The 21,578-nt window shown below is 35.7% G+C and overlaps 1 protein-coding gene across 3 annotated transcripts in view; it reads left to right on the top strand.

Moving 5' to 3' along the window:
- Window positions 1-21,578, top strand: part of SESTD1 (SEC14 and spectrin domain containing 1) — a 61,255-nt gene that overhangs the window by 11,693 nt on the left and 27,984 nt on the right. For all 3 annotated transcript variants that reach the window (XM_050900175.1, XM_050900176.1, XM_050900174.1), the window contains 4 exons: window positions 532-611; window positions 6,674-6,782; window positions 10,302-10,392; window positions 12,434-12,547. In XM_050900175.1, the coding sequence (XP_050756132.1) occupies window positions 557-611; window positions 6,674-6,782; window positions 10,302-10,392; window positions 12,434-12,547 (369 nt within the window). In that variant the 5' untranslated portion in view covers window positions 532-556. The remainder of the gene's footprint in view (window positions 1-531; window positions 612-6,673; window positions 6,783-10,301; window positions 10,393-12,433; window positions 12,548-21,578) is intronic.

A 21,578-nucleotide genomic window follows, 5' to 3' on the forward strand; every position in this document is an offset into this window, starting at 1 on the left:
CATTTCCAGCTATAGGTTAGACATACTTATTCTGGCTGTTGGATGTTTTTCTTTAATTGAAGACCTACTAATGGTAGCGTGCTAACATAAATGCAGCATAACATATTTAAATAATTATTATATTCCTGGTAATATGAGACAGACTATGCAAAAGCGTAGTTTTACTTACACTTATTTTACATCTGAATGACCGAGCAAACAGATGATCTACCTGTAAATTAATTGTAGTTTAATGGGGTTGGGAAATAGGACTTTTATATAAATTATCTCAGTGTCCTTGGTTGAGATTCTGCTTTGATTTTCTTTTTTTTTTTTTTTACGATGAGGAGGAAGAAATCTTTAATTAAAGATTTACATGGAAAAATGCATATGATAATGTTTTTTCTTCAGTTTTTACAATACTTTGGGTTTTGGTTACAGTGTTCTGTGCTTCCTTCAGAAGAGTACAAAAGTGTTTTGGCCAGTGCTCGTTGTAGTGAAACGTTATAATTGATTTCCCACGCTTGACAACTTTAAATTCTTGTGTTTCAGAGCTGTGAAAATTATCTGAAGTAGAATGGAAGCTTCAGTAATATTGCCCATTCTGAAGAAAAAATTGGCTTTTCTTTCAGGTATGGCTTCTGTTTTCCTCAATTGGTTCCTCCTTGCATAATTTGGATGAGATTTTTAGGTTGGTTACTTGTATTTGCTGGATGTATTTAACAGAAATATATTGTTGGTTAGCACTTTGTCATATTTCAAAAGGATCTCTGAAACTTTTAATCTAGTAGCCAAGCTATTGCTGTTGGCATTTAGCACTTGTTTTTGCTGTAGCCTGTAACTCAACCCACAGAGCTGATGTCATGAAGTTTCAATCCATATATAAAAGAATGATGATTTAGCAGACATCCAAGAATAATCCTTTCTGTTTTTTTTTTAATGTGGTTTTAGAAATACAGAATGAATATTTTCAGGAATTTCTTCAGAAAATTTTTCCTTCCTCTTCACTCCGGTCTTTTCTCCAACATAGAAATGGATGGAAGCAGATTAGCCATGCATTGCAACATTTTGATTATTGCCAAGTAGTTAATTCAGGCAAGGCTGGAATTATCGTTGTATTTATTCAAACTTCTTGAATCTTGGGTTGAAGGTAACTTTCTGTCCTCCCCATGCCAGAGAAAAACAAAAGGGAAAACTTAGAATGATGAATGACATTCTCTTGCTGATTTCACTGCTGTCATAGATAGCTGTGTTAGTTCTTGGTGTTTGTCTACTCTAGGGTAGGTAGATAACTTACAGAACACATCTCAACTTCACAAATTGACAAATGTTGCCATAAACTAAACCAGAAGAATATTTATTTATTTTGGCTAGTCTAGTTTAGCCTGCTCCAGTCACTTGAGAAGTGAAACCTGTTCCTTTTGTTAATAGAATTTGTTTTGCTTTGAATTTGCCCGCTGTCCCCAGCAATTGCAAATAAAACGATTCCTGTTTAAAAACAAACAAACAAAAAACCACCCAAAACTCAACTTTTATTAAAACCTGGGACAGTGGGCAATTTGTTCCTTAGTAATAGCAGATGCATAGTATGTTGGTTATTCAGCATTATACCAGAAGGGGAAGTTCTCATTAACTAGAGTGCATTTTCAATGTGCTATTATAGCTGCCTGACCCATTTCGAAATATAGATGTTCTTAGTGGAAAGTAATTTGTTGAGTGGCAGTTTAAATGCTAGGAACCTTTTTGAACCTATATGTTTCTAAGTAGGTTTGACCTTTTTGGAATTGTGTAGTATTAATGGATGCTTTAATTTAATGAATGGTAAAGATTCATGCAGTAGTTCTTTTAAGTGTTCTGGAACCTGACGGAGAAGTCAGCTCATGTCTCCTTAAAGCAATTTTATTCCATATAGTTTCATAAATAAAAACTTATTAATGATTAAAAACAAATAATCAGAAAAATCATATTTTAGGAAAACGTTCTTCAGTGTTTATATGTTGAAGTCTCTTGTCATTTTTGAGTTAAATTGGTACAAATAATGTTGGCCCTGCCTTCTTTTTCTGGAAGCAGCAGAGTGGTTTCTAGCGGAGCAGTGTCTCTTCAGATTTGGAATCCATGGCTGTGTAGCTTCCATGTTGGTAGGTCATTACAAATAGCAGGGGAAAAAGCCAAGCTACTGACTCGGCAAAAAAACCAAACCACCACTTTGGTGTAAAATGAATTAAAAAATTTCTTTTTTTGTGATGCTCTTAGTTGCTTTCCTTAACTTAAATGTGTTTTCAGTTTATAAACTACACCACTTCTTCTGAGTTACAACACACATCAAGTTAATTTCCCCGATTTTATTTTTGAAGTTTAATTCCAAGCCTAAAGACTCAGATAGTCTGAGGGTAGTGCTTTTTTGTAAGACAAGGAGGTGTTGTTTGCCACGCCTAAAATCACAATGTGATTGGGTTTTTCTCACTAAACATTGTATTCTGAAGGTGGTGGTAAATATTTATAGAATCTCTAATTTTTAGAAAGAAGTTACAAATAATACAACCAAGATCAAAGAACAACTTTACTGTTTAATTAAATAATTCTTACTGTTTAGTGTGTTAGTATTGGGAAATGTTAGACTACATCCATGATAGCCATCACTTCTTAACTGGTAACTTGAGGTAATATTCCTTTAAAGCCCCATTCAGTTTTTTTCCATATTTCCTTTAAAAATACAGTTTTGAGTTAAAATGGTTCTTAGATGGATAAAGATATACCGGTTATCTTTTACATAAATGACTGGCCATCATTTTTCACCAAGGAGAAGAATCAGTGATAACTCCTATCTTGTTCTCTTTTTGTGCTATGACAGGTTGAGAGAATATGTACTTGATCTGTATATACTTCAGTGCAAGAAAGCTGCACAAAAATCACGGTGCAGGCAGAATACAGATGTTTGAATCTTTCCCAGTAGTGTTTACAAGCTGGGGGAAAAACCTGTCAGTTGTTATACGAGATGACTTGTCATGAAACCGAATAATTTAGATAATTGTGGTCTTTTTGTGAAATGTCAAGAGATTATAGCTTTTGGGTTTGGTTTGTGGTTTTTTTTAGTTAGTTCAGCAAATGCTGTTTAAATCCAGGTATAAAAGCGAGAATTTCTCTGTCTAGTATCTTGCATGAGTGGGCTTCAAGTGCCAATTCTAAACTTTCATTAATTAGACCCTGTTCAACACTGGAGTCTTTCAAGTCTGTGTAAACAAAACATGAACTACTATTAATAGTTAACTACTTTTGTGGGGGCTGGTGTTAGTCTGTGTCATGAATCCAGAAGTAACTTTGAACAGAACAAGTCCCTTCCAGTTCTGAATCAGCTATGGTAAGACTGACTTGCTATAAATGCAGAAAACGTGTTTTTCTGCAAACCCTTCCTTCCCCAGCCATGTATATATTCATTAAAATGAACAACTTTAATGCTCCACTCATGAGTTCATGGGGAGGGGAGGAGAGGGAGTGTTAGATACAATTCTTACAAATATATTAGCCAGTAGAGTCCTGAGCTGCTGCCATGGCTCATCGGGTTTTGGACCCTGGAAGTTGGTTCAAGGCGACCCTTCTACTGTTCCCTGTAGAAATACTTCATAACCTCTTGAGTTCTTACTTTTCCTATCACAGGCTCACTCAGTTTGCTCACCAAATTCTGTCCAGTGTGTGTGTTTAATTTTTATTAATACTTGTGACAGTGTTTTCTTGCTTCTCTGCTCCGGTAATTTTTCATAGTTCCTCCATTTTATAACGTGTAACGCATTTTTGAACTTGGCTGTTGCAAATTTTAGTTTCAATGAATTTATTTTCTATATTCCTACAAACTGCTGCCCTCCCTTCTCTGAGGACTTCCTTATGGATAAGGAAAGACCAAACAAACAGTTAAGGAAAGGCTTCTTTATTCATTTTAATGTTTTATACTTGTTGAGAGATTGTAGCTAACAAGCTACCATTGAATCAATATGGCTTCTGAAGTACTATTTTACATCCACAAACTTACCTTTTCCTATTATTTGTTGGACTTAATGTGCACTCACTAAGCAGTGTAGCAAGTGGAAAGAAATTCTTTTTTCGCTCCAAGTGTACAGATGAGAACAAATGTCCAATTTTTAAATCATTGAGGTATTTTTCCTTCCTTTTTCTCCCGCTTGCCCGCTCCAGTTTTCAGGCTTTCTGCCATTCAGAAACAGAGAAGGGTGGACAATCTGTAAATAACTGTTGCTTTAAACTGTGCTTCCCTCTCAGTTTCTGCGGAAAGGATCTATCCATTTGTCCTTTCTCATATAGCACCACTCTTTAATTCTTCTGTTTAGAAATACAGTTATTAAAAAGTGCATTGCTGTTTTCCAGCAACAATTCTCCCCCAAAAAAGAGAAAGGGAGGGGAACACAACTACTGCAATGGACCACTTACAGCAGTAGGTCCTTTACGAAGATGTGGAAAATACGTGTGTACCAGTGGATATTTAATACTCTTTGGGGAGTTTGCATAGCTTTGGAATCAAGGAAAAAACCTATTGCAATTAAGATGCCTACATATGTTGTGTAAACAAACTTTTTTCATTATCTTGCCTGCATATCTAAAAGATGGGGGGAATTGTTATCAAATCATGTCAATGTATGTGTATGCATCTGCAAGCATTACTGTGCTGTGCTTGTGCACTTCGCCTTATTTCTGCACAGCTGTTAGTATTCTGTAAAAAGTTGTTCTTACTGATTAGATAGAACTTCAGTTCTACCAATATTAAGTAACTTTATGAAGCAAAAGCATGATTTAATGGCTTTAACCACATGAATAACGCACTTAATTGAGAATAAAGATGTTCTTTCTCAGGTTACGGAAATTTACTTTGCTTCTTTTTCACCCCAAATAAAGCTGAGATTATCATTATCTTTGTACAGTTTTTCTAAAATATGGAGAAAATTGTTTAGTAACTGCCTCTTACATGTACTTAAATGGGTTTTTTTTAATAAAATAGCTAATATATTAAAACTTATTATAAAAAATAATGTTGAATAAAGTGGAAAAGGCTTTCAGCTACTCCAGATTGTGGAAAATGTACTTTGAAACTGGTTTAATATAGAGATGGGTATTAGTTTAAAAAAATACCCGAGGATTAAAAAAACCACCCTCAGACTTTGAGATGACTGAAGTTGTGGTTTAATAAGCTATAAACTCAAGCACTATATCCTTCTGGAGTGTGTTTGGATTCATTAGTGTTCTTCATTAATGTGCAAATTCCCTTCCCCACTTCTCATACTTCCTCTCCTGTTCCCCCCACCAAAAAACCAACAAAATATTTGATTGGGTTTTGAAATTAAGATCTCTCTTGTTTTTGCTGGTTATAGACATTAAAAGATTCAAGGGCAGAGAGAAAATAAATGGATAAGGTGGTTTGCTCAAAATGGTGAATACATGAACTAGATGAGTTGCTCCAAATTAAGTAGAAAGATGCTCACAGCTACCTTTGCCCCTTTTACTTAATCCTCTGAGGAGTTAACAGCCATTTAAGGGCAACTGTTTTGGTCTCAAGGCCTTCTGCCTTCAAAAGATCACCAGTGATGCCCCTGTACCTGGAGATGTGGTGGTAGTAGAAGAGTCAGCTGCACATCTGATTTCCTTTGCTCTACAGCACTTGCTGACTGACCCTTTCAGGGAGCTGTGTCAGTACTCATTTTTCATGTGATCTGGTTGTATTCAGTGGATTTGGCTTCAGTTCCAGTTTAAGCTATGAGTAAGAACCTAGTCTAAATCCATTTTGGTTACTGTTTCATACCTGTGTGACTCAAAAGTCAATCTTTTAGAAGACCAGAAAAGAAAATTTCAGCTTTCTTTAAAGATCCTTTTTTTTTTTTTTTTTAAATTCTACCTTTCCAGAGACTTTCTTGAGAGTCTGTGTAGTCAAAAACAACCCAAACCACAGTTGTACAACAGTCTACTTAAATGCAGTACATGAGCATCACCTAACACTTGATCTTACTGGATCTCATAATGGACATATAAATGTGAGGCCAGCTCTTTCAATATTCTTATTGCTGATATTGTTTGTATAACTTTTACCAGAAGGGTCTGAAAACGCATATGAAGATTAAAGCAACTGGTTGGAAATATTTATCTTAATTGTGAGGTGACTGTTACGTGTTTGTAAGTAGGTCTGGAAACCTTAGGTGTTTGATGAATGAACTACCAATTTAGAGTACGTGCCATGGGCAGCCTGTGTGGTACAAGATCCTCCTCTGTGTAGTCAATGTTTCTAGGAGGTGGTGTGTTCCAGTTGGAGCTGCTGGGTACATGCTCACCTTGGAAGCTTACCAGGTTTCTGACAGACTGGTAGTGTAGAAGCTCTAGGAGATACTTTTTAACAATGTAATCTCGATATGCAAAAATAATGCTTCTGGAAAACTTGGTTTGTGTTGTTCATGTTGAAAGTACTGGATGAAAGACTATGACAGCTACAGATGTGGTCTAGGCTCTGAAGCCTTGGTGATGCCTTAAATGTCAATGTGGTGAATGAATCCTCACAACTGAGAGGTGAAATGTCAGCTGTGATTTTCTCAGCAGCTTTAAAAATTACTTTTATGATGTATTTTGAGACCGCGTAACTGCAAAGTATTTCTTTTACGTTAAAGCCATCCATTACCTTTCTAATGACTTTTTCCCCCCGAAATAGGAGGGAAGGACAGAAGAAGTGGCCTCATTCTGACAATTCCATTATGCCTTGAACAGACGAGTATGGACGAGCTGAGTGTCACACTAGACTACCTTCTAAGTATCCCAAGGTGATTTCAAAGGCATTCTGTTCAAGGCTGCCGCCTTTTCCACTGGTGGAAGGGATCTTTTTATTGGTTTTTCTTTTTATTTGCCTTTCAATACCGAATTAATTTTACATAAATGATTGTTTAAAATGTGATACTGTCTGACTGAATTAGAAACATACATCCCAGTAAACTAAGGGATATCTGCTAAGGCTTGCATATGTCCTTTTATTCTGTATATCTGGCTCTGTTTTTTTCTTTTTTCTTGTGTATTTCCTCACTCCTTTCTTGGGATATCTTTGGTAATTTCTTTTTAATAACAATGCACTTAAATTACTATGTAAATTAATGAGCCATTCTAGTGAAACTCCTAAGCTTGCAAAGGTAGCATTACCCAAAGTAAAAAAGCTTCCTCCTCTTTCTTTCTTTGCTATGTGCCTAATCTTTGTAGCTTGTAGTGCTTAAGTGTGCACTGAGTCTAGAAACATGAAGTCTTACTGAAGTTAGTGAGCAACTCAAATGTTTACAGTTAAGATACTGCTTAAATGTGCTGAATGATGACTTGAGTATTCTGTCATCTAGACCTTGCTGTAAAATAATTGTTGATTAAGTTCTGTGCATGTAACCCTGCAAGCTTATAGTGACAGTTCTTGGTCCCAGCTTAGTTAACTGCATTTTTTTTTCTTAAGATCCAGAGATTGATCTTTATCGTGGCTTTTTGTTCTCTTGTGCCACTGATTTAAAAAGGAAAGAAGCCTCTCAGATAAATGCTTGCTTTTGTATCCCTTTAAATTCCTCTTCTGGAAACAGAGGAACAATGGCATGACTGAAGAATGTTTAGTGTAATTTGCTTATTGCAATCTATAAATGTTTTTAAAACACAATTAAATGATCTGATTGTTTTTGTAGTTAAGACTGTTTAAAAAAATTCTGACTGGGGAGAGAGAAGCAAAGAATAAATTCAGGTTGCTTAAACATCAATAGGTATATGAGTATTTTGCACAACATTTTAGTTGTGGAAGTTTTAGGGTTTTTCAAACAGCTTATTGTCTTTTGTAAAGTGATGAAAATACCAAATGGGCATCCGCGCAAGTCATCTCATTGACTTAAGGACTTGGCCATATTTATGGAACAGATGCAGGCATTGTTGTTCTAGCAAGCATTAATTATTCCACAGTCTCATCCTGATGTATGTTTTTACATATATTAATGTAAAAATAACTGTCTGAAAATTCAACCACAGTACTCTGTAAAAACTGGGAAATCTGTTTGAAAGCAGAGTTCAATGTTCCCATATCTAATGTTCTGTTTGTCAGTTGTGGAAAAAATGACTTCTCTTTTATGGTGGCAGTATGGAAAAATCATTGGTTTTGTTTGCATGTTGTTTTTTTTTTTAGTGGGAAATGCAAGCTTTTTGGCCTAAGCGCTTGCCTTTTTTGTTCTGGAAAGACTTGCTGAACAGTGTTCGAAAAAAGGAGGGGTGTGGGGAGGGATGTTGTCCCAAACCCAGATAGCTGTCCAAGAAACATTAATGTTACTTTTTTCCCCAAAGTTCTATGTGTAAGGTAACCTAATATGTTTAACTTTTAATTCAGTTGTGCATGACATATGTTGTAACTATAACTGTTTTGAAATATGCATTCTATTGTTGATGGATAGCTGTGTCCAAAATTTGAGCGGCATAACTGTTTATAGTGTCTTGGGTAAAATTTCTTTGGGGTGCGTGTGTGGGGAGTGTGTGTGTGTAAAGCTTTCCTAAAACTTAAACACTAGGAATAAGTTGTCTGAAGTCTACTGTTATGCCTTTCTTTGATGCTATTTAAAATTCTCAGATTCTGAAGAGGCCTCTTCAGAATCCAACAAAAATACAAGTGGCAATATTATGCTATTGTCTGTGCATACTAAAGTTTGCTTCCTTTGTTGTATTCTCTGTATTGTGGCTCAAATCACCAAGTGTTTTTTTATTTTAACTTTCATACAAACATTTATATTTGTGTTGGCTGAGCTTTTTAGAAGTGGTAGCTCACTCTTGAAGTTGTTTGTTTGTTTGGGTGTTTTGGTTTTTTTAATAGGTTTAATAGAGAAGAGCAGGTGCTGATACTGCTAGATTCCAGTGAGCCTAAGGAAGCCTTGTCTCAAGATGCTATAGTAACGCTATTCATCTTGTTCTTAAAAGTAGTGGTAGTGTGCCTTTTGAGTTCATTCTGATTAAACATTGCACGCATAAAGCCTGAATGTTCAGAGTGCTTCCAGAAAAATCATGTGTGTGATTTTAGAGGTTCCTTAAAACCAAAAGTGTGTATGGATTGGCAGCCAACTTTGTAATTATTTTTTCCTACATAGACTAGTAAGGTGCCTTTTTTTCAATTCCAAGATAAATTTGTCTTCTACTCATACCTGATGAAACTCAGCTTAAACATGAAGTACATAACAGTTAAATTTCTTGGTGTGAAACATAATGCTTAGTGTTACATGCAAGTTGCTTTGGTTTTTGTAAGCTAAGGAGATCACAGAAATGGCTTTGTTTTGTAATTGCAGATCTGGGTGCTAAAGATTACATAATGTTTTTCTACCTCATGTAAATGTCATGGTTTTTAGTTACTTGTAACTTTGCCGGACACAAAAATTTCAACCTGAGACATGATCTCTAATGTGGTAACTAATGCTAAAATTATGGGCTCACTTCCATGTCCTCTTCTGGCTGCTGCTGTGCTGGTTGTGAGAAGGTAACGCCTCCCAGCTGTTGGTGATATCCAGAGGTTGCTGCCACCATTGAATGCTGCCCAGCTGTCGTTCAGTTAGAAACGAGCTGAAGAGGTCTTTGTGGGAATGCACAGAGAGTGAGGAAAGGTTTCACTATTTTCTCCCACTTGGTACTTGAGCAGAAGTACCTCTGAATTTTTAGCTTTGCAGCTAACTGTTTTCAGCAGGTTTTTTTGTAGTATACACAGACTCAAACCTTATTGGAAAAAAAAGAGATGATGTCAATCTAAAATACTCTTTCTTGTAGATCCATATGCAAAGCCTCTCTCCTTGTAGAGCCTTTTTGTGCACTGCAATTTCTAGTCCATTTGTTCAGGAAAGAAATTTAAGCATGTTTAGATGGTTTCCTGCTTGGACATGCATCAAATGCTATGTAGCTGTATCCTCAAATCTGTGCCAATTCACAAGTAACCTTGTGAAAACTGACATCCCTTTAACTTCCTTACAAAACTATAAATCGACCTCTTCATTCTGAGGATTTTGTGAAGTTTATGGTTATGAAACCTTTTCAGAGTTCCTAAAGTTTAAATAAATGCTTGTATTATGAAATACACTTCAGTGCTACTGAAAAATTGTAATTTGGAATATCTATTAATATGCTTGAGCATTAAAATTGAAAGTTATTTCTAAATAAGTAAATTTAAGATTTATAGGACAGTATTTTTATAAGTAAAAAAACTACGTAGTTGTATTTTTCGGTAGAGTTGAAATCCAGAGTCATTGTGATATGACACTTGTTCATGAATTTTATTTTTTTCCTAAGTGTTTTTCTTCTTTTAGTGAGAAGTGTAAAGCTAGAGGATTTACTGTGATAGTGGATGGCAGAAAATCTCAATGGAACGTGGTAAAGACGGTTGTGTTAATGCTACAGGTAAATAAATTTTTATACATTCATAGTTGGTTGATTAGTTTTATAGATGTGAACCCAGTAGCTGTGTTATTGAAGAGGCAGTAATTTCTTTATTGAGAAATAGACAGTTCATGGCCTTTTAAAATTACAAAAGGTGGTTCTGTGACAGAATTCTGTGCAGAAAGAAACAATCTGAAAAGTGGATGATACACCTCACTCAAGTGAGGGACAAATTCATTACATGCTGAGAACACACGGACTAGACCTTTTTCTAAAACAGAATTTTGGTTAAAAAAATACAGAAATGTGCTCTTGGCATTGTCAACTGTGAGTAGTAGGAATGTCTGCAAGGCAACAGTTCACACTGATAGTGCAGCTGAGCAGGTTCTGATGCAATATGCTGTACCTGCTTGGTTTCCATTGGAATTGGCTATAGTTGATTTTGTTGTGTATAATAATCTCAATCACAAATTATATTCTGGATGCTATACAGAGTAGAAGGAAAAAAAAGTGCCAATTCCCAATTAAAGAAATTCATAACGTTTTATTATTTTAGCTTTTCAGAACTGTGGCGTTACAATAAAGTCTTATTTCTACTAAACAGTATAGGTTATTTTCTGGTCTCAGTGGTCAAAGAAAATGCAAGATACAGCACTCTGAATAGATTAGAGAACTTGGACTACTGCCTTTCTTACTGCACAGATGATTTTTCTTTATCAGAGCGGTTCTCTCAGACTTAGATGAAGCCTCAGAAAGTATGTCAAATAGGAATAACTTCATTTTGTTGTCCTGCTGGCTCATTGTTGCTCCTGGGTTTTTAAGTCTGTTTCAAGGTGTCTTTCAGCTACTCTTGACGACGATGGCATTCCTATTAATAGCGTTATAGTAATTGGATCTGCTATATTCTGATTATGACCTTGACTGAGCTTTCATGTCAGCTAATGTGCAGTTGTGACATTTAGTGGGAGATTCAGCTCGTGGGGAAGGTAGCTATTTGCCCATGCTCAGATTTCACTGGCTTCCTGTCAGCACACTTCCTGCTGGTGTGAAGCCTGCAGAGACATAAGTTGCACATCTGTATCTTTAATTTGAGAAGGAAGCAATAAAGAAGATTTTCCTATGTAAACTAATCACTTGTGCCGACCACTTGAGATTGTCTGCTTGGACACATGTAGTTCTCAAAGGTGCTGGTTAGTCATCAGACACCTCTGTGTTAAAAATATTGTCTAATTTTAAATAGTTTTTGCATATTCATTAAAATGGTGCAAGAATGAAATACCTTTTTTTCAGTGCTATGATTTCTGAATTGGATGTATTTAACTTTTTCAGAATTGTATTTTTATAAAATGAGATATTTGAAGAGAAATCCCATGGATTGTGTTACCTTTATGTCAGTACTGTGATTGTCTAACTTGCTTATTGCTATAGCTGATGACTTGGGAGTAATCAAGAGTCTCTGTTCCTTGATCTACATTCAATGTGACAACATAAAATCAACTTGGTAGATGAAATTACTGTTTTAGGCTGAGGAATGTTTTCCTGGTAATACTTTTATGAATTAATATGCCGAAATGTTAATATTAAGCCCTTTCATTCTAGTCTAAGCAATATATACTAGAGAAGTATAGGATAAAATCTTGACATGTGATTTAATAACAAAATATACAATTCTTTTCTAACTTTGTTTCATTCTACATAGCAAATGACACTGGTAGAAAGCTTTGTCCTTAACATTTTTTTTTTTTTTTTAGTGAAATGCCATAGATAAAATTAAGTCTAGCCAATAATTCATGTTTTTCTATACTGATGTAGCGTGGACTAATGGTTAGGCCTCAGGACTGGGAGTAAAGAGGTTAGACATGATTTTGCTATGAAATTTAGTGCAATCTACTACAAAGCAGGGTGGAGCCAACATATGACGTAGATGCAGCAGACTTAATTTAATTTCTGTCTGTAAATTTTAAGTTCTTGAATAGATGATGACATCTAAGTGGAATTCAGTTCTGTGGTAAATGAAGGTTTAATCTTGAATGGTTTACTTATTTTTTCATTTGTTTTACAGAATGTTGTTCCAGCTGAGGTGTCACTTGTTTGTGTAGTAAAGCCAGATGAATTTTGGGATAAGAAGGTTACGCATTTCTGTTTTTGGAAAGAGAAGGATAGACTTGGCTTTGAGGTATGTAGAACTTTTGTCTACTTCAGTCAAAAGTACCATTTCTGGAATACTAGAACAATTGGATGAAAATTAATGTGTCTCTAAAAATAGTTGTATTCTAGATGCTTTGTGGATATCCTTAACAAACTGCTATGGCCTTTTAACTTTTTCCTTCTTCAGTAAGAATATTGAATGAAGTAGGTCTCAAATTAGAAATGTGTGGCATTTAATTCTTTGCTCAGCAAGAGGATAAAGCTGTTTGATACATATTGTGGACGTTTTGAGTAAGAAACTGTTGTACAGGGTTTAGTGTGAATTTTTTTTCATGACTCTTCTATAATAGACTGTAGAGATGCATGTTGTATGGTGTCGCTAAATCAGCAGTAACCATTTTGAAGAACATCTTGTTGCTGTTACATGCATCTTCTGTCATTTTTTGAGTTCTTTGACATTAGTAACAAAGGTTATAGGTCCCTTCAGTTTGCCAAATATAAGCCGATATTGTTCTTAGCTTGTGAGGCAGAGTGTGTACAAGAGATTGCACATTAATGTTAGCAGTTCCATTCTTTTATCTTTTTGGGAGGTTAACGGAAACCTCAGTTTTCCCTATTTTTAGAAAGTTATCTGAATCATCAATCTTTCCAATCATTTTTGCAGCTAATCTTGTTTGAACTACAACAGGCTTGCTGTGCTCACCAAATACTAAAATGTCTACTTGTTTTGTACAATAAAGCTCTTAGAGCATATTTTTTGTGAAAGAGATTGAATAGAAAAGCGTTTTGCAGCCTTGTCCAATGCTGTGTAATTCTTCCTGATGGTAAGATTATAACATTCTTGAATACTCCTGTAGAAAACTTATTTCAGGAAAAATGGGAATTGGAAGGTGGCAGCTGAAAGGTTATGTAACTGCTAAATAATATAAACCTAAAGACTCTATCATCCAGATATACTGCTGTTAATTTATATGAATTTTATCTTGTTAAGTCTTGTATCAGTTTTACCTAGAATAGGTGGCTTCATTTTTGGAAGCAATTACTGCATGTGAAAGTGCTCCGAAGGAGTTTGGGGGTTAGGGGGTAAGATTCCTCTTTTCAATCAGATGACCAAACCTTTTTTTTTTTTTTTTTTTTTTTTAATCTGCTTTAAGATTCCTTCTACTACATTACTTCATTTTTTTGTAATCTGCTTTAGAGTCTTATAAGTAAGGAAATCCTGCACATTTGCCTTCAGGTTGTTTATCTTACAGGTGATGATCATTCTTTCTGAGTAGTTCTTTAAAGACAGATTTGAAAAGTAGCCCAAGTTCAACAGAGCAATTCAAAGAATCTCTGAACAGCCACTTGTGTTTGAAAGTCTGCAGCCAGCAAGATATTCACTAATAAAGGTAGTGAAGTGCCTGAAATTTTGCTACTGGGAGTGGTTCCAACTGTGATAATCCTGTGACTTGCATTACAGTTAAACTCTCTTGGGTTTCACAGATGTCTGTCTGTCCCTTCACCTGAATCCCTTGAGGGGACTGGCAAGGAGGTGTGGTCAAAGTATACTTCCATCTTGAACTTCAGCATGTAGCAGCTCAGTCATAGCTTCTTTAATCAAAAACATGAGTATGGTGGCGTTCACCTTTTATAAACTAGCCTATTGTTTGGAGCACATCCAAGATGAGAATTAAAAAAGAGACTGAACCAACCATCTGCACTCAAAAGGATGATTTAAGAGCTTGTGTTTAGAAAGTGACTTAAGTTTGTAATATTCAGTTTCACAGGGATGCTTTCAGGACATAAGGTAAACACCAAAGTCCAGAGAGTGGCAGTAATAAAGGTGAACTCCTCTCTTTAGTAGTCCTTACTGTCTGATTTAGGCTCTCTTCCCATCTGCACACCTTTAAATATGGTCCTTGGACAAGTTCAGGAAGCCTTTGAGGTTGTGGTATAAAAGAATCTTATACAGTGGTTGTTACTGTATACACCATGGTATTGCTAGTTTGGAAATTAATCCTCTAGAAGATTCTTCTTGGATTTTTCTTTAATATGACTCAGCGAGAATCTATTTCTAGACAAATAAGCAGAAAGCCTACAGAAAATATGTTAGTGAAGCAGGGATAATTTTACATGGCTACGATAATAAAAGGATTTTTTTGTTTGACTTTAAGGATTGACTAACAGTCATTAAATGATAATTCTGTAATAAAATTTAGTAAGCTTAGTAATTTTATGAAGCATGTTCTGTGCCGATGATGATGGCATTGTTGGCATAGACCATTGGAGTTGTGTAACTAAACCTTTTGGTTTCTTCTTCTAAACTACTTTTTTCATTACTGAACCATAAGCATTTCTCCCTGACCTGAAATTTTGATCTAAGATTCTCTTAAATTAATAGTTCTGAAGTTTTTAGAAGAAGAAAATAATTAAAGTATTAGAGATGCATTTCATGCAAACATATATCAAAATGTGTCAATTGTAACAAAAGTAGTCAGTGATGTATCATTTTTCCAGAAAAATAATCCTAGCATTAAAACACAGCAGCTGCTTCCTAGGCAGGAGGAAAACTTCAGATTTGTTCCCTAATGCCTCCTTGTATCTTGACTTGATGCATGGGCAGATCAGAAGTTTGTATGAGTAGAGGATAATAACAGGTAGTTGCTGAATTCTCATTTTGGTTGATAGGTGTTTGCTCTTGAGTTTCCCTTCCGCCGAATTTAAAGCACTGAAACAGGGTGAGACTGCTTGCTTGCACGAGGGGCTACTGTCAGCTTTGGGGCAGTTGTCGTCTAAATGAGGCTGGATAATGAGCAGCTGTTGGTATAGAGTTGCTGTAGATGTTTCTAAAGAGACTGTGTGATACCATCCTAGCTCATGGCTTTTCCTTGTATCTTGCACTTTCTTGGGTTTTTTGTGTTTGTTTTTTTTCTGTGCAATAACTCATATTCTTAAATGGCATCCTTCATTAAAGGACAGGGAAAGCTGAGAGAACAGTAGGAAAAATCTTGTGCTTTCCCAGATAATGAAGAATCACCCTTGGTATTACACAAGCCTTTGTTCTTCACCATTCATTAACTCTTGGTTATCTGTTACTTGGTTGTGATTAGGAAAACTGGCTCAGTAAAAATGACCCACCTTCTCTGTGCTCCAAATAATATTTGTGTTAGAGACGGTAGTATGTCTTTGCTCTATTCCTGATATGAGTGCAGAGCACTGATAAGGCTATGGAAGCTTCTAACTTGTGCACAAATCTACAGCTGCATAATTGTATATTACTGGCAGTAAAAACAAAGCAACGCCCAACTTGTGTTTTGGATCATGGGTTAGATTTGCGTAACTCTTAGAAAAATCCAAGATTGCTTTTGCACCAATGAAATAAATATGATCTAAAAATTTAAATGAAAGTATGAAATCTTTTTATTCACTTCAGAGTATAATCTAATTTTATTTGAAGTAAATGCTATGTAACTGTGACTTCTAATTTCTAATGGGGCATCACATCTATCTCATATTTCCTGCTACCTGATCTGTTTTTAATATCTTGCTTAATATTGCCATATGAAGCCATTAATCACAACGCCTTCCTTTCTGTTCAAAGGCAGAGATCCTCTGCTTCAGTGAGATGTGGTGATGATGAGTTGCAAAGCACTGAAAGTAAATGTGGGAACTGAGATCAAAAGGCTACTGGGTGGATAAGCATAAAGAGGTGGGCTGATTCAGCTGGGTAAAAGTGCATATCCTTATTCCTAGTTAGTACTAGTGTTGGTTTTGGACCTGCCTCAGGTCAGTTCCCATTCATCCTCCAGCAGAGCTTTCCTCTGTCCCTTTATTCCTCCCTAAAATGCTTATTAGCAACCAGTTCATGTGTTCATCGAAGCAGTTTTTTCTGGTCCTGTGCCCATGCTTCATAACAGGAGAGTTGTCTTAATAATTGTTCCAAGGGTGTGTTTCAGCTGAAATGTTGCATATATTATACTGTAATACTTAATACTGTTAATGTTTTTAAGTGAATGAAGAACAGGGTTTGAATATAAAAATTTCTAACTGTGTTTTGGAGGGTTGGGAGGTGTTGCTTTTTGCTTTTTTATTAGTATAGTCTACATAGTGATGTGAAACAAGTCACTCTGTTAGTAGCTGTGGTGTGTTGTATTAGATTGTGAGCTTTTCATGTGAGGATAACTAGGATAACTGGAGGAAGATGTGAACCATAAAAGTAGAAGAAATGTACAAGTTTGTACACAACGCAAAATTGCCTGCTGACTAGTAGGGATTTTCTTTGTGTATGCCATTCATTTAAGGGACTGGGAGGAAAAATAATCTCTGAGCCTGGTTTAGGTCTTAGATTAGTGCTTTGAAAATCAGTTTGTCGAAAGCAGGGAGGAAGAAAGTGTGCTTGCTGTTCTTATCCTTGTGGAAATCATGGAGCAAAATTTAAAAGTTCACTTAGGATTGCGAGATAAGAAATTAAGGGCTTTTAAAAAAAGGAAAAAAAGAGAAAGGAAAAAAAGGTGGTAAACTCCTGGGAACTAGTTGGAAAAATCAGAGTATATAGCAAAAGGATCCTGATAGTCCTGAAGTCTAAAGTCTGAGTAGTTCTAAATGCTTCACGCTTGCACTGTAGCAGCTAACAATTCTAAGTCTCTAGTAATAGTGCCAGAAATTTCTTATGGTCGTGTATCAGCAGGATCTGCTCTGGAAAATCTCAAGTCTCTAATGTCAAGTCATCAATATACAGAGGAGTACAGAAACCTAAAAATCACATTTTTCTGTGAAAATTTCCTGTATATCAACCTGTTTATGGTCTGTATACTTGCATATCAGAATTGCTCTGAAAGAAATAATAGCTAGCTGACTTGTCTTTTTCCATGTTATGTAGCTGAAAAATAGCTAGTAAGATCTTGTCATTTGTTTAGAAGTTTAGGAACTGTTTAAGAAAACAACTGGAAAGGCTAAATCCAATGTGATTAGACCAGTTTTTCGTATCAGCCCCCAATTCAAGTAAAGTAACTCTTCTCTGTCTACCTAAGTCAGTGGTACATACCTAGGTAGATACTTACCTTCTCTAGACTAACAATCTTTAGTCTGAAAGTGATTAAACACCTGTTATGTGGTTATAGCAATTCTTAATGTTCCAAAATACAAAAATCCCCACCCCAAATACTTTTTATATGTGCTTTTTTTTTGGTGCCACTGAAAACACACTGTGGTCCAGAGCTTTCTACTGTGTTACTACAAGAGGTTTTTATACTGTTCTTGTATTTTGAAATTAACTATTGTTACTACATGTATCTTTATATCTTAGCTCTCAGTATTCTACTTGGAAATTAATTGTGGCACAATCATCCCCAATTTACCTTTTAAGAATAATGCCAATAAGCAGAGTGTTGCTCCACAGAATGAAGAATGAATAACACTTTGTAGGAAATCTTTAGGTTTTGTATCAGATCTTCCAGTCCAGTGTTCTAATGCTGAGGCACCAAAATTTGTAGCTTTCATGGTCTTTCCCAAAAATGCATATAGGAGTTCCAATTTTTTATCAAAATGATGTTTATTTAAATGCATCTCTCTCTTCATCTGCATGTATCTTTGTTGCTGCTGTTTTAACACCAGAGGTGATGGGTCCTTTCTTTTAAAAACCTGGGCCAAATCAGGGAATTGTCTCTGTGGAGCTGGAGTACGTAAGCCTGCATTTACGTCACATTCTAAATTCAGTCCTAAAGAAGGGCGTGTTGGAAAATACCAGACTGTGCGTGCCTGTTAGTCTCTTCTCTGGGATGGAAAAAAGATAGTGCGCTAATTATTATCGTGAGCCCCAGAGGAGAAGGTGAATGAGTGGGCAAAACCATCAGTGCTTGAAAGTGAAGGAGGCAGTTACTGGGAGTGGAGTTTACAGATAGTCTAGTGTATATCTAGATTCTGCTAGCTGCTCTTGGGTTTCTAGTATGCCAGATTTCTGTGTGATGCTGGCCAGATAAATATTTAACTTGTGTTTCTCCTGTAATGTTAAAGCAAATGATCATTGTATAGATGAGTGTTCCATATTTGCAAATAATACTCTATCCTACTCAGTGTTGAATCAAATAGTGTTTCAAAAAATGGATTGAAATAGTATTTATCAACAAACAATAGGATTCTTCTCCTCGAGAAGAGGAAGTCTTTGCTTTACAGTTCCGTGGCAATGAATCACTGTCAGACCAGATATATGGGCAGCTATGTTTTGTCTGTTAAAAGTGCCATAGTTATTCTTGAAAAATCACCAGGAGAATAGTTGAGGCGGTATTTAAGTTTTTCCAGCAACTGAGTTTGCTGAAGAATAGGCACAGCTAACTTTCAAATAACAAATGCTGAAGATGAATCTGATTGTACTTTAGAAAACAATTAGGATTCACACTTAATTTAAAAAAAAAAAAAGTTGCTGTTTTTTATACAAAACCTGCCTCCAGTGTAGTGTGAAAAATGAACATAGGCATTCTTCGGTTTGGATTTCTGCACAGGCTGAAGTGCAAACTTATTCTCACAAAATCTGCCTTGTTCATTGAAGCTTTCCCTGTATTTTTCAAAAGCTGTTTGGATATGTGTCCTGGCTTCAGCTGGGATAGAGTTAATTCTCTTCTTAGTAGGTGGTACAGTGCTGTGTTTCGGATTTAGTGTGAGAATGATGTTGATAACACTCTGATGTTTTAGTTGTCGCTAAGTAGCGCTTATCTTAATCCAAGGACTTTTCAGTTTCCCATGCTCTGCCAGCAAGCAGGTGTGCAAGAAGCTGGGAGGGAGCACAGCCAGGGCAGCTGACCCGAACTAGCCAAAGGGATATTCCATACCATGGAACGTCATGCTCAGTATATAAACAAGGGGGAAGTTGGCCAGGAGGGGCGGATCGCTGCTGGGGCATCGGTCAGCGGGTGGTGAACAATTGCACTGGGCATCGCTGGGTTGTTTTTTCTTTTTTTTTCCCCTCTTCTTTTTTTGTTATATTCCTTTTCATTACTATTATTATATTTCATTATTATTATTGTTAGTATTATATTTTACTTTAGTTATTAAACCGTTCTTATCTCAATGCACAAGTTTTACCCTCTTTCCTGATCCTCCTCCCCATCCCACTGGGAGTGGGGGGGAGCGAGGGAGTGGCTGCGTGGTGCTGAGTTGCTGGCTGGGGTTAAACCACGACAATATGTAAGCTGCTGGCATAACAAATCATCAAGAATCAATCCACTGAGAAAACAGCTTTACTATTGAGCCCGAAGGACTTTGTCAAAATTCAGCATTTTATACCTATCAACCAGGCTGTGAGAGGGGAAGAGCTATCTGGGCTTCGCAGTGTTTCTTGGCAGAATTTTTGGGAAATGAACAAAAACCCCCTCCACTTATGTCTGTTTGAATGAAATTTGTCCAAAATTATCAATCAGTGACCAGATAAGTATGATCACCTTTTAGCATGCTTTATTAATGTTCTTTTTAAAAAAGTATTTTAGGAACAACAGATTCATATATTCCAGTAAGTAAATGAGAAAAGTATTAAATATTTTGATGCTAGTTTATTAAAATTAGTAAATGAGGCAATGATCTTCTGTTCATATTGAGTAAATACCTTAATATACTCTTAGAGTAGCTACATTTGTAGTCAGTTACATTGCAATGTAACAAATTGGAACAGATAATTTAAACATTATATATATTACTGTATGCATAGATGTTCTTGCTATTAGTTGCATTTGTATCACTTTTACATAACATCAAACAGCTAATACTATGTATAATATATACATTCTATTATTCTTAGAATCTTTTTCTAAAGATGCATCTAATTTCATGACTAGCATCACTTGGTACCCACATGATCATGAGGGTTACTTAAAATAAGTGAGAAACTGTGGCACGTGTTGGTAATGCACTTTCAGCCCATATAAACTCAGTAGTTGGGCACACCTGGTAAGAATTCTTTACAAAAAAATTGTGAACTTGGTCAGACTTTTTGGTTGTTGGATATTAGATTGCTTGAAGTGTAAAAAACAAAACAAAAAAAACAAAACAAAAAAACCAAAACAAAACAAAAAAAAACCCCAAACCAGACTAACAAATTATAAGCAGTACAGATATGTGTATGTAATGAATTATTTTCTCCATTTTCATAAATGATTTTGTCAGGATTGGCTTTTTTCTGTTCTGTGAAATTCAGTGTAATTTTAGGTTTACAGTGTTGTGTAAATGTCAGTTAATAATAAATATTTTTCTAAGAGATGATACCAATTATTCTTTTAAACTAAATCTGATTTTTAAGACCTTTTTACTCCTGAGATTAAAAATAGGATTTAGTCCCCTTACAGTGCTTTTGTACCTATTTCCCAGTATAAAATTTTTGCTCTGATAATAGATGTAGAATATTACCATCCAATTTGTTTAGATAATTTTCTTAATTTATCCCAGAACTGGAATGTATTACTCCTTGATACCAAGCTATGAAGATTAATAGGTATTTACTTCTCTCAGAAGATCGTATGCTTAGATTTCACTTGGTTACATTTTGTATTCTCAAGGGACATGTGTGTTGTGTTCTTTTGGAAAGTAACTGTTCGTTTTTAGATTCACTAGTGTGGCTGCTGCAATATTACACACTTAAGAAAAAAATGCCTTGTTACTGAAATTTTACGCCATCCTGTCTTCCAATAGCTCCTAGGTTTGACTCGGTGACATTTGTATTAAAGACCTTTTTCATTTCTTCCCTCAAGAAAGAAAGTTCGGATGGATGTTTTTAACATTTTGTGGGGAATTTTACATGTCCTGTCGAATATCCAGACTTCCCTTCTGATCTTAACATCTGCCTCTATCTCATTGCAGATGATCAATGAAAATAATTGCAAAAACCAGCAAATGATGTAGAGTGAGAGGTCACCTTTGTACAAACAGTATTCAAAGTTCTTTTATTATGAAAAATAAGTGTTAGTGGCACTGTTGCATGGGACAAAATCATGTTACTAGAAAAAATAACTGTAGTCTCACTCCTGAGAAATAAAGGAATTTTGCAGTTGAAGCACAAGACTTTGCAGTACATGGTTTTTTTGTTTTGTTTGGCA

Source organism: Gymnogyps californianus, chromosome 7 (assembly GCF_018139145.2).
Source record: "Gymnogyps californianus isolate 813 chromosome 7, ASM1813914v2, whole genome shotgun sequence".
NCBI lineage: Eukaryota > Metazoa > Chordata > Aves > Accipitriformes > Cathartidae > Gymnogyps > Gymnogyps californianus.